The 14,104-nt window shown below is 41.7% G+C and overlaps 1 protein-coding gene across 4 annotated transcripts in view; it reads left to right on the top strand.

Annotated features, from left to right (window-relative positions):
• Window positions 1-14,104, top strand: part of AKT1 (AKT serine/threonine kinase 1) — a 1,868,331-nt gene that overhangs the window by 1,007,581 nt on the left and 846,646 nt on the right. For all 4 annotated transcript variants that reach the window (XM_044074354.1, XM_044074351.1, XM_044074355.1 and 1 more), the window contains one exon: window positions 9,800-9,868. In XM_044074354.1, coding sequence (XP_043930289.1) covers window positions 9,800-9,868 — 69 coding nt within the window. The remainder of the gene's footprint in view (window positions 1-9,799; window positions 9,869-14,104) is intronic.

Raw genomic sequence — 14,104 nt, 5'->3', positions numbered from 1 at the left:
CCTAGATGCCTGAAAAGAAGTAGTTTGTAGAACCTGAAAGAAAATCAACCAGGAAAGGTGGAGAAAACAGTGTCTCGTAAGAATACTGTTAGGTGTTCAGCAAAAGCAGTTCAAGCTTCTGCTTTGGTTTGAGATGGTTTCCAGTAATATAGAGGGAAAAATGTATCAGAAGTGCTCCAAGTTCATTAAAATAAATGACACATTGAAGGTATATGTCAATTCAAATAAAAAGCTGGAAAAAATAGGAGCCTTTATCTAGCTGTTCCAGTGGACTGATAAAACTGCAAAAATCAAATGTTGAAATGAAAAGGCTAGCTGAATGAAGCTTCTCAAGAAGAACTGTTTAAAAAAAATTAGATGTCATGCACAGAGAAAATCTGAGATTTTCTGCAGTACCAGACAAACTGGAAGGAGCGCACTGTTAAATTTGTGAAAGCACAGGTAAGGAATTGGACTTGTGTTCCACAGCAGGATTTATTAATTGAAAAGGCACATCGAGCATATGCTTCAAACATGACCATGAGAAAAGTAGTCTTATCAACAGAAAGAGTTAATACTGACAATTATGAAAGAAAGGAAAAGTAGTAAAAACTGGAGGCAGAGTGTTTGTTGAAAATGATTCACTGTACACTTGGCAGAAGAGAAGTAATTGTATCCCAGCAATTAGGGAATGTTGAGATGTAGATGCGAGATTCTAGTTGCTGTGCCAGTTGTCCCCCAAAGTATTAGCGAGACTTTGCCAGTGAAATGTTTTAATTGCTGCAAAGGAAAATGCTTGAGAGGCAGAAACAAGCACAAGAGTTGACTAGAAGAATCAGATTAGAGTCTGATGTTGGGAGATAGCGATGGTCAGAAGGAAGACCAACAGTGAAATTGAGTTAAAGGAAGACTATAAAGTATCAGTCATATTTGTGAAATATGACTGTGCAAAAAAAAAATGCCCAAGAAAAGACTGGACTTCTGGTGACTTAAGTTGTGAGTGGGCTGTAAAACATATACTCTACATTGTCATTAATAGTTAGGAGGACACTAAAGGGGAAAAGTAAGTATAACATTTTGTTTTGTTTTTGTTAGTGTTTTTATAATACATTTTATGATACAAAGTGTAAATTATATTGTTCAGCAGTTTTGTGTAGTGTGCAGTCAGGTATTTTAAATGTGCAGTCGGGTATTTTAAATCTGCGGGGAAATATTTTCATTGACACTAAGATATTAAAGCAAATACCTTTTTAGTTGTAAGAAATATAGGCTTTACAGTATAACTACAGAAGGAAGGCTGGACAGAAGCAAGTTTGTTAATATGTTGTGATCTTGGGCTGCTAGAGTGGGTGTGTAGTATAAAAGTGTACTGATTGTATTGTATGGAAAATGAAGATGATAATGTCTTGTTTTTGCAAGCGTGGATATCTATATAAATGTCCTTGGCTTAAGCAGTAAACACTTTCTTTGTAAGCAAATAGGTTTGAAAAAAAATAAGAAAAAAATGATGGAAGTTATGAAAAATGCTTAACTTCTTGCATCTGCAAAGATATTAACTTGTTTAATCTGAGGTTGTCCTTTTCATTCTTCCTCACGAATGGGTCTAGGATCTGATCATCGGATCCGACTCGGACACATTTACAAGACTTCTGATCCTAAACTCGAGCTCCTCCCTGTACCCATAATGCTCTATTCTATCCCCAACTCCTCAGATCTCATTTGCTGCCATTGAGATAGGACAAAAGATCTGACACTCAAGCTGTAAGAGAGTTCTTTTTGGGGTTATTCTACTTTTTTCTTGTATATAGTTATTTCTCTGGTTACTGTTAAGTTTCTAACTGCTTTCTGTCCTCCCTACAGTTTTTTGATGACACCAGGGTCCATTTTTCTTTCTGTAGTTTTCCCTTCTGCTTTTTATTACTGTTTTTGGTACTTTGGCCTATATATTTAGAGTTGTAAATGTCTTTGTTTTAAAAAAAAAAAAAAAAAAAAGAGTAGAGTTATATTTGTTGGTATAACTTCTAGCTTAATTGTTCTTTAAGGCTTCCTTTTAAGATTGTCTTTTTCTCTGTTTAAACCCTTTCCTCTTGAAGGTTTATTACTTTTTTTTTCTTGTGCAGGATGTCCGAGAAACCAGAAAAACCTACAGGTTTCAAAAAGTGCACTTCCTGTGGGCATAAGATTCCCACTTGCGATGCCCACAAGAAGTGTGTGTATTGTCTTGAAGTGGCACATCTTGACTCGTTTTTCTGTATTTGCGCAACATTTTATCCTAGGGCACTGTCAGATATGAGAAATAAATGGATTCTGAAAGAGCTTCTACCAGCTGCAACTGGGGTTCACAACCTCTCTAAAGCTTCACAGCATTCTTTGGAGTCTAGGAAAATACCCATTCTGTGATTTCCAATGGCTTCCTTGGAACCTACAGAAAAATTGAAGAAACTCTCTGATCCAACTGCTTTGGATCCTAAGACCATCAACAGATCCTTGGAGCCACAACATTCCTTATATCTGACTGGTTCAGCCCATGCTCTTAGCTCTCCTGGTCCATCCATCTCCTTCAAATCCTAAACCCACAGATCCGACCAGCACAGGTTTCACTCCCGAATTCATGCTGAAGCCAGTTTCTCCAGCCCTGCCATGGAAATTAGTTGAAACTCCAAGGAAGCATTCAAGGCTGCCATCCACTGCTTTCTTCAGATGTTAGAGTAGTTTGACACAGGCTGACATAGACAAGGATAATGCAGAGAGCTCGCAGGGCTCAGATTCAGATGGGGGTCTTCCTAGCTCTAAACCCTCTTGGATCCATGAGTGCTCCTGCCAAACCAGTTCTTTCTCCTTCTCTGAGCTGACTTGTGGTTTCGGAGTACTAGGATCGAAGATCCCCGAGAGGCTCGGCATCTGAAATGAACCTTCCTTCCCTGACTCTGATGATGTCCCCTGATCAGCCCTGCTCTGATTCCTTCAGATCAGAGTTGATCACAAGTCTGAGAGGTCATTGCCGGTCTGAGGGGTTGGATTTAGCTTCTACTTTGTTGGGTCCATCCTTTCCCGTCAGTGCCTTGGCCCTGTACAGCTTGGGTTAGATTCTGTCCATAGGGCCCGAATCTGGGGTTGGCCCCAACCTTCAGTTGGTGGCTTCCACTCAGATAAAGGGGGGAGAGGTTTCCCCCAAGTCCGTCAGCCTTTCAGGTAGTGGAAAGGGCTTTTTCTTTGCATAGAGAGCCATCCTCTCTGATCTAGGATCCTACCACTTGCCCTTTATCAGGTCCAAGCTCTGAGCCCATCATTTCTGCTGTTGAGGGTCAGCCAGTTCTGGGAGGCCTCCACACAACTTCCCCAGAGAGATTTCCCCCTCTTATGACACCTCTCCTGAGCATCCCATGGAGGAGGCACCTCAGAATAGATTGTGTAAGAGGAGGCACATAGACTTCCCTTTGGAGTCTCTCATGGAATATACTGGTTTTGATGAGGGACAAGGATCCTTCACGATCACCACCTAATCACTCCTTTGGAGACATCCTGGAAATCCTCAAACAGAAAGGTGGCTGGTTTTTCCAAGCTTCTCCTCCTGAGGAATCTGTGTTCTTGGAGGCTTTCAGGGCTGACCCATCTGTCTTAGGTGACCCCCCCCCCCGGGTGGATGAACTTATTGACCTGGTTTCCTGCTAGGCTTGGAAGGAATCAGACATTGTCAAGCCAATCTCCCAGCACCTGGATACATTTAGCTCCCCCTTCAGACAGACCTCACTGGAGCAAGGGGAATCCCTGTTGATACCATAGTTGTGGCGGCAGCCACTAAGAAGGAGCTAGCTGATCAAAGCTCCTCTGTCCTTTCATTGAACAAGGGAGTCCAGGGAAGGGAGTCCAGGGTGATGGACAGATTTGGAAAGCACGTGTACGCCTCACCTACATTTGCGCGGAGGTCATTAAATTGCCTGGCACATTCTACTTGCCTACAGAGAGATTTGATCAAGGAGCTTTCAAACTCACTCTCCAAGTCCATGTCTGCAGAGGATCTCAAGAAGGTTTCTCCTCAAATGGCTACTCTTTCATCCATTGCCAATTCCATTCAAGGCATCTTTTGTTAATGCCCCCTTAAGTCGCTTCCTTGTTCTGGCCATCAGTAAAACATATGATCACCTGCAGCAAGCAGGAAAGAAAAAAACATGTCTGCTGTTGGAATCAAAATTTCTGCCCCTCAGTATACATTCTCCAGAAACCAGGGAGGCGATGATAAAATGTGGTTCTGGAAATCTCAGGGGCCTTCTGAGGACTCATGCAGGGACACTTCTTCCAGAGGCAGAGGAGGTTTCAATGGAAGATCCCAGAGGCAGAGGGCGTCTTCAAAATCAGGGCTTCAGAGACTCATCTTCTGACATGGCCCCATCATTGCTCCTGAAGTGTTTCCCAACTTTCCACCTGTCCACCTCTGGAGGTGGTTGGGGTCATTTTTCCTTGCAGCTGGACACCTGGACAAACATTGCAAACAATTCCTGGGTGCTAAAAATCATATCAAGAGTTTACTACATAACTTTTTCCCTTCCACCTTCTGTCCAAAGGAAGAAACTCCTAGACGTTCCACCCAGTCAGAGGGAGTATGCAGTTTAGGAAATACAAAAGCTGCTGCAAAATATTCATCCAGGAGGTCCCACCCGAACAGATAGGATTCAGAGCTTACTCCTGCTTCTTTTTAGTGCCAGAGAAAACAGATGACCTAAAATCAGTTTTGGACCTAAGCAGTTTGGACCAGTTTGTAAATAAGTCTAAGTTCCAAGTGGTTACGGTTCAATCCATCATGCCTCTTCTGAGCAAGGACAGTTAGATGTGCTCTCTAGATCTCCAGGATGTGTACTACCACATCAAAATAGAGAGGCACTCCAGGAGACAGTTACGCTTTCGTCTGAGAGCCAGTCACTACCAGTTCAAAGCACTGACGTTTGGGCTCACCACAGCCCCCCAGGTGTTCACCAAATGCATGGCAGTGGTGGTAGTTCACTTGAGACTTAAAGGATCCCAGGTATTTCCCTATCTAGATGACTGGCTCCTCACCGCACCCTCCAGGCATTAACTTTTACAAGCCAGGGATTACTTGCTCCAGATCTCCGATGACTTGGGCATCTCAGTAAACCATGCCATATCAAACCTAGTGCCTGCACAGACTCTGGAATTTATAGTAACTCAGCTGAATACTATGACTACAGAGGCACCGTTACCTCTTCATTGCATCACAGCATTGAGAAATCAGCTGCAGGCCTTACTGTCTCATCTGGCCCCTCCAGCAAAACTAGTACTACAAACTCTTGTGTCAATATCAGCTGCCATTCTTCTAGTTCTTGTAGCAGAATTCTTTAATGCGAGTCATTCAATGGGCATTGGCAGTACAGTGGTCCATTCTTTATCAGCCTATGTTGTTCCCTATAAGATTCACTCCAGTCTACAAATGTCATGTTTGCTGGTGGATTCAGTCAGATGACCTGTTCTGGGCAGGCTATTATCACTTCCTTCCCCCAGTCACCACAGTGACCATGGATGCTTCCCAACTTGAGGGGGGGGGGGGGCTTTTTCTGGGAAAGATGGTCCAAGGCACATGGTCCCCCTTGGAGACCAAGTTGCATGTCAGTGTCCCAGAGATGAGCAGTCATCCTAATGTTGCAAGTGTTTTAAGACATTCTCCCTCTAGGGACTGTTGCAATCCGCATGGACAACATACATCAAATAAGGAGGAACCTCTTCCTAATTGTGCACAGAGGCTGTGAGGGTCTGGGAATGGGTGATGTCTTCAGACTGCTTTCTCATTGCAATACATATACTGAGGAAAACTAGCATGCTGGTAGACTGACTCATCAGGTCCATCCTGATCCCTCACGAGTGGTCCCTCAATCTGACAGTAGTGAGTATGACCTTCAGCCACTGGGGCCAGCCTTGCTTTGGCCTATTTGCCTCATCTCCCAAAAACAGCAAGTACTTCTTTCTGATCCCCCCTACTGAGAAGTCACCAAGGGATGCTCTGATTGACGATTGGCCCCCAGGTCTTCTCTATGCTTATCCCCCTTTCCTCTGATTCCAAAGTTCATACAGAAAGCAGCAAGCAGGCTGAAGAGCTCAGTCATTCTCATTGCCCCCTTCTGTGCTTGATAGGTATGGTTCCCCTTTCTCTGTTCTTACTTGAGATATTCTTTATGGATACTAGAGCTCACTCAGGATCTTTTATCTCATCCTTCAGGAATTCAAGATCACAATCTCCACACCCTCAAGTTGACTGCATGGTTTCTCCACTTCCATTGATAGTAAGATGGTCCAAGCCTGCTTCTCCAGTTTGTGACATTGTCTTGGTCTCTCAGAAGGCTTCCACCAAGAAAGTCTGCAAAATCAAATGGAAAAGATTTTCTGTATGGGCTTCCAAGAAAAATATTGACCCTTTTTCAGCACCTACTTCAGCAATTCTTTTTTCTCCCTACTCCTTTTTTTTTAAGGAAGGGGCTAGTTTTTCTACTATTAAAACTTCAGTTGGCAGCCATATCCAAATTTCATGCTGGAAATGAGTCACCATCTCTGGCATCTTCCAGGCTATGTAAAGGTTTCATGAAAGGAGTCGTCTTCCTCAAACCTCCAATAAAGGATCCCTCTCCCCCCTAGGTTCTGACAGTAGTCCTTCAAGGGCTAACTCGGAAGCCCTTTGAACTAGCAAATGCAATATGAAGTTTCTCTCTTGGAAAACAAACCTTTTAATAGCCATCACTTCAGCAAAAATCTCTGAGCTCCAGGCCTTATTGGCTAAACTTCCTTACATTGTTTTTCCATAAGGCTAGGGTATCCCTCCGAATATTAACCAGTCCATATAGTTACCAGTTTTATTTCCAGACTTTACTAATAAGGGGATACATATGATACAGCTCATTGATGTTCACAGACAATTGTTTTTATCTTCACAGAACAAAACAGTGCAGGAAATCTGATCAGCTGTTTGTATCATTTTTCCCTAACCGCTTAGGTCAGGCAGTTTCCAAAATTACTCTTGCCATATGGATTATTGATTTATATTTTGCTGTTTTATTCTCAAAAATTGTTGGAGTTGCCTTTTCTTAGAGCACATTCTACTATATGTGTGGCTACTTTATCTGCCTTTTCTTCAAGAACTTCCATTGACAACTTGTGCGATGCAGCTACTTGGTCAAAGACTCATACCTTTGTTACACATTAAAAATTAGACATTGCCTCTACAAGTAGAGCTTCTTTTGGATCGACAGTGCTCAGGCATGTCTTTCCTTGGGGTTCTCCCAAGAGTTAGATAGCTGGGGACTCTGACCCATTCGTGAGGAAGAATGAAACGGACAACATCAGATTTAGAAGTTATGTACTTACCATAATTTGGCATCTTGTGTTGTCCATTTTCATTCTTCCTCACCTTTCCTTCCAGCCATCCCCCGGCCCTATGACTCCTAGAAGGGTCTTTAGATGATGTTGATATTGGAACCATCATGTTCCTGATTTGAGCATCATTCTTGTTCTTGTGTCTGTTCTGTCCCTATAAGACAATGGGAAGTAAGGCAGCAAACTTAATCTGAGGAGTTGGGGATAGAATAAAGCATTATGGGGTAGAGGGAGGCGCTCAAGTTCAGGATAAGAAGTCTTTTAAATGCCGCCAAGTCGGATCTGAAGATTAGACACTAGACTCATTCATGAGGATGAATGAAAATACACAACACAGATGCCAAGTTATGGTAAGTACATAACTTCTAATTTCCATTAGCAAATGTTTTCAGTGAGAGACCAGACGTTTGCAGCTTAAGGCCGTTAGCCAGGAGAAATTCTACACATTCTGTTCTGAGTGAAATTTGCAAGGATTTGTATTACTCCCCAAGGACAGTAACTGGGCTAGCCTGGGTAAAAATGATACTTCCCAGGAACATGTGCATTTAATTGAAAGTTTCAACGCACATCCAGTAGCTTTCAGATCATATATCTATAAAAAGAAAGATGAAAATGCAGGATAATGAAGTAAAAATAAAACAATGGCTTTTTCCCGCCTACCTGTTTAAAAAGAGAAGAATTTAAGGAGTGGGTAGTGGAAATTGAGAGTTATTAGAGAAGGTAGACATTTCTTTAGAGTGGAATAAAATGAAAATGGAGTTTTAAAATAGGGTAGAAATAAGACAGAGATATGGTTAAGATGTAATAGGAGGTATTTAGAGGTGATGACAAAGGATTGCAGAATAAGGGGATTCTCGTAGACTAAGAGGAGGAAAATAAAGGAGTATTTGGATAATGTACATGAGTTTAGAAAGTTTGCTGTCAAGCAGCAATTTCTGATAACCACTGCAGAGCACAAAAACTTTTACCATGATGACTTTGGCAACAGAATGTAGAAGGGATTCTTGCCAAATATAGGGAGTCTATGACAAGAAACATAACCAGAGAGCCTATAGTGGTATAAAAGATATTTTGGAAATTTTATTAAAATGTGTATAAAGCAGAATAATGTGGAAATGAAAGAAGAGCCCAAATGGAAATATTTATGGAAGACTTAATTATGCCAAGATTAGAGGAAGATGAGGCTCATGAGCTAATAGTTAGAATAGAAATAGCTGAAATAAAATGGTGATGTGTAATTAATCTGCAGGGAAGTCTCCAGGAAGAGAGAGCATTTCTGTGGAAGTTAGAAGGGAAGAAAGGGATAAAGATCTGGAAGATTTTGTTTAGTAGTATTTTAAACGGAGGGGAAGCACCAGAATCTTGGAAGAAAGCTGTGGTAACTATATTACCCAAAGAGAGCAATGACTGATCAGACCCGTCATATAGGACTATTTCAATTTTAAACCATGATTGCAAAGTGTTTGTCTATGCTAGCTAAAAGAGTGGTAAAATGTTGCCAAAATTGGTAGATATGGATCAATGTGTTTTTGTGTAGGGAAGGCAAATGTTGACAACATTAATAGAACAGTGGTGATCCAGAAGGAAGCAGAATGCAAGAAAACGCCACTGTCATTTGTGGGTCTTGATGCAAAGAAAGCATTCGACAGAGCACCTGGATATGATCAGTAGGGCAGTGGAAGCATTTGTATCCCCTGATATAGTAATAATAAAGTTAATTAGGAGGATATATGAAGGACTTGGAGGCAAGAAGTGAGGAAGTTGCTCTCTGATAAGTTGTTTAAACAGAGGGTTATTTTGATGTCAGTATCCCACTAAGGACACCTGAAGTACTGCAGTCTGGCTGGATGGGATGAATGCCTGCTTGCTGTTAATTCCCATCTGAGATGAATCATTTTGCAGCAGTGATACTTGTATTCAAACATCTGTTACATCCCGTTTGTACTGCAAACATTGTTGTGAGTTAATGTAATCATTTTAAGTAGAATGGCACAGTGTTGCCACGGTTAACATCGTCACTTCACAGCAAGAGGTTCCCCTGTTCGAGTTTGTGCTGGGGTGCCTTCTGTGTGGATTTTGCATGTCCTCCTGCATTCGTGTGGGTTTCCTCCAGGTGCTCCGGTTTCCTTCCACATTATAAAGACATGCATTTGGAATGTTTCTCCTCGATCCTCCACTGAAAATTGTCTTGTTCCAAGTTGGACTTTCCTGGTAAACAAATGTTAAAATAAAACTAAATAGAATGTGATTTCAGATTATTTATATGAGTTGCCTTAGAGGAGCGATGATACCTATTGAGTGATATGCCCAGTAAAAAATTTAGTTTGTGTTGTTTTAATTGCAATGTGATTTCTCTTTAATACATGTTTAGTACTTCAGCAAATGATGAAGGTGACGGTGCTGTCAGATTTTGTCTTAAAATTTGTTTTTTTTTTTTTTTTTGTAGGGTTTAAAATATTCTTTTCAAACAAGTGATCGATTATGCTTTGTTATGGAATATGCTAATGGTGGTGAGGTAAGAGATTTTTGTGATTACAATTTTATACCTGTGTACTAGGGTTGTTGGATGCTTAGCTGCATACAAAGTTGCCAGAGGAGCACAATGTCTTAATTCACTAACACTGAACATGGATGGGTTTTTGTCCCCTTTCCCAAGATGGAGCAGCTTTGAAAATGGTTGAGTAGGAAAGTACAGGAGGCTGCATACCTCCTGCATGGGGGAGGGCTATAGAGGATTTACTTCCCCCCAAAAAACATTGCATGTTATATAATCTTTCAGTCGCTTTGTATGCTACCATAGGTTTATTTTTTTATACTAGTTTGTCAGTGCAGACAAAAGTCATATGTGGTGTTCATAAACCTTGTTCACAAATTAAGGTATCTTCCTTAACCCATTTCTTTCTTTTACTATTTCATGTAGATCTGCCATAAGGTCTGCAGTAGTCTGTGGTTTTGTGTGGCATTCATGTGCCTTATTTAAAAATATTGATGATCATTGTGTTTACTGCTGCAGTCATTACATCTCAGAACTCTGCTACTGGTGGAGGTATGTGTCTTAAACATTCAGAATCAAAATACCCATCCATATTCAGTGGCTGACATCAGTTTTACAACAGATATTTCCATGCACCAGATATAAAGGTTGATGTATGGCCAGCTGTTTTCACTTCTTTCATGGCAGGATGCATTGCATATTACACAAGGCAATTTGAACAGTGAGATGGCATTGGATAGATAATCCCACTGAGGAGACAGTTTTCTAAATGTTTGATTCTGTGGCTTCTGCCTTTTTTGTGCTATGCATCGACTTGTGTTGGGCATGCCATCCAGAAAAGCACAGGGAGTCTGTAAATGATAACATTTTCTTCGATGACAGAGTTGTGTGTGTGCATGTGTGTGTGTCTGCACTGCCTTGGCTTGGGAAATGGTGTAATTACCTGTCAGGTTTGCTATGAAATTAGGCCCAAGACCTTACATGGGAGACAAAATGCCATCCGGGCCTACCTTAACAGAGTGTGACTTATGGCCTTGTACTTGAAGTCCACCATATCATTGGATGGTAGTCAGATGGGCATTATTTATTTATTTATTTATTTTTTTAATAATAGCAAGGAATAACAGAAGGAAACCAGGGAGCGGGACGATTCTGTTGGTCCTCCTCCATCTGAGGACAGGTAATACCATGAAGTCACTCATTCAGCCCCAGTATGTAACCTCTACTTTGCTAGAGGCATTTGGTGATGTCCCAAGAAACCCAATGGCAGACAAATGGTAACCCACCCAAAGTCTTGGATCTCTATCAAGCATAGGCTGCTCAGACCACAGCCCATCCTTACCTTTCTTCTATGACTTGGCTAATGAGACTAGGGCAGTTTTTTTTCAGTTTCTATGACGCTTTCAGTCAAATGCAGAGAAGCCATCTGTGTCTTGGCCCATATCCTCCATGAGAAAGGTAAAAGACCTCATCAGGGAGGCATAGTGATCCTGCTGATTATGATGAGAATGAGGAGAATCTGGACTACAGATTCTAGATGTTCTCATTAGCATGTGACACGGACAAGCAAGAACACCATGGCCTTTGACTCTCCGCTAGCGCATCTGCCATTTAGGATATTCTCTCTTTGGTAAGCCCATGAAATCTCAGCTGTCCAGAAGAGAGCTGTAGAGCTTCTAAACCTGTCCAGTCTAGGAAGTTGTCATGGATGTTTTTGATACATTTAACTTGGAGTCAGGCTACTAGGCTCCTGCTCATGCAGAACATAGCAATGTCTGCAGAGTTTAGCCTCCACTCACATCTCTTTAAGAGATTTATAACAGACACAAATAAGGTGACCCTGACTTGTTAGACCCACAGTCTTGAATTTGCAAGCATATGTTGAAACAGTTGCTGGAGGACTTTGGGGAAGTGCAGAATGAAAACAGAAGGATTGCGTTAATACAGCAAGTGCAGTCTTTCCAACAGTTAGGAGTACATGCTATGAAATTTAGGTATGATGCTCTAGATGCATCATCCAGGGCTGCTGCTACTGGTGTCATTTCTTAGAAGGCACCTTGTCTGGGGCCACAATCTCTGTCCATTAGATGTCAAAGTAGAAATAGTCAGTGCTGCCCTGGAAAGAAATCTGCTTTTTGGATCCCATGCAGGAGGACAAAAGGTAGGCTGTGAAATCTGTCAAGTATATCTTCCATACAAAGGTAAAAGGAAAACAGCCCAAGAGAAAGAAGGACTTCCAGAAAAGGTTGCACCAAGACTGCATAAGGAGGTGGGGGCAGCAGTGAGGTTCCATCTGTATTGAGCAAGTGCCACAACCCTCTTCTTCCATATCCTCAAAAGCCCCACCCAGCTTCTAGGCCTCCCTGACTATTCCCCTATGGTAGGAGGCAAACTGGCTTCTCACCTTGTGTACTGGCTAGAAGTAACTTCAGGCAAGTATATCTTAATCATCTGCAGGAGTTACAGGCTCCCAGTTCTTTTGAAATCTAGCAACTAAAAAGTACTACAAGATACCAGTAGGTCATGGGCATTTCATAGGACCCATCTTAGAAATGTTATCTTAGGGCATTGTAGAAATGGTTCCACTAGGGCAAGAGGAAGGGAGTTTCTAGTTCCATGCTCTGCTTTGTTACAAGAAAAGATGACTATTGGTGACTATTGGAGATGCATTCTAGGTCTGTTATAGCTAAACAAGTTCTTAAAAGTAACGGATGTCAAAATTGACACACTAAGCACTGTTTTCTATGATAAGCCTCGAGATGTTCGTGGTTACTGTTTCTAAGTATGCCCACCTGCACATTCCAGTCTTCAGTAGTTAGAGGCAAGTTCTAATGTTTGTGGTAGGGGATACCATTTCCAGTTTATCTCCTTGCCCTTGGCTTATCTACTGCGCCAAAGAGTATTCACCTCATGCTATGTCGTAGTGATAGCACTCTGGAACTAAGGGCATCCACATTTTTTCTTAACCTGGATGACTTTTTATTCCAGGCGTGGTCCAGGCATAAATAGGGAGGGGCTTAGAGTACAGCTTTCAGTGTCTGACTGGCTAGGCTTCACAACGAACCTTCAGAAATTGCACTTAATCCCCAACCATAGTCATTTTTTTCCTAGGGGCTCTGCTGAATACAACAGTATCAACGGTGGTCTTGCCTGTGGAAAAAGCATGATCCTTTTCAGACTTCAAGACCATGATATCAAAGCACCAGTTGACCGCCACAAGTCTGCTGATTTCTTGGTCACATGTTCTTAACCATTCTGGTGTTGCCCTTTGCCAAGTTCCATATTTAAAAACTGCAGTGGTACCCGAGAAATGTATCGGACCATTCTGAGTTGACTTAAACACTTCAGACCAGGAGGGATTTCATACTTTTCAGACACTTAAGGATAAAGTTGTTGGGGAGGGAATGCTAGTTCTGGCAGTACCTGCTGCTGCAGGCATTGCATCAATCCAAGGCTGTTAATCCATTAACTCTGTTCCCACTAAGATCCACTGTGCCCACAATTTTGAAGTTTCTTTGAAATAGACTATATCAGAAAGGCTCGCTGTCAGCCATTTACCAACACTTTACTGGCATCATGACTTTTGGGGATGACCCTTTGCAGCTCAAATGGGCCACGTTTCTGATAACTACAGTTACTCCAAAATAATCTAGTCTGTTGGAAGCCATGCAGGGCTTTACAGACATGTCTGTCCTTGTTTTCACTTACTACAGATTAGTTCATTATTGGCTTCACTCTCCAAACAGGATATTTAGAAGAAGAGGTTCTGCTGATGGTTCTCGCTAGACACTTAAAAGCATTTTTACATATGTGTTACATGAGTGCTATTGAAGAGAACAAGTTTTAGTAAAGATGCATGGAGCAGTATTAAAAGTAGTGAACTTTCACTTTCAAACCCTGGCTTTTAGCTCCTTGAGAGCAAGATGTACACCCTCAGCCTTACTCGGACCCAGTGCAGGTGGCTGAGGTCAGTTATACTTAGAACTGCAAATGTAATTTTTCATCATTGGAAACTGGGCCCGGATAACATTTCCCAACATTTTGTAACCTATGAGCAAAAACTCTGGTACTGCTACAAGACAGACCCACAGCATTCAGGAACGCTGAGACTATTGGTCTATTTTCTAAATGTGGATCATTAAAAGAAAATAAAAAGGCAGAATGGAAATTGTGATAATTGTCGATTTTCACTGAAAGAAAAGGAAGATTATGTTCGTTCTTGCTGGTAGTATAGCACTGGCTGTTTCTCTTCATTTA

Source organism: Protopterus annectens, chromosome 6.part0 (assembly GCF_019279795.1).
Source record: "Protopterus annectens isolate FY-2018-M chromosome 6.part0, PAN1.0, whole genome shotgun sequence".
NCBI classification, from domain to species: Eukaryota; Metazoa; Chordata; order Ceratodontiformes; family Protopteridae; genus Protopterus; species Protopterus annectens.
The sequence above is the reverse complement of the archived record's forward strand: the minus strand, read 5'-3'. Positions and strand labels throughout refer to the sequence as shown.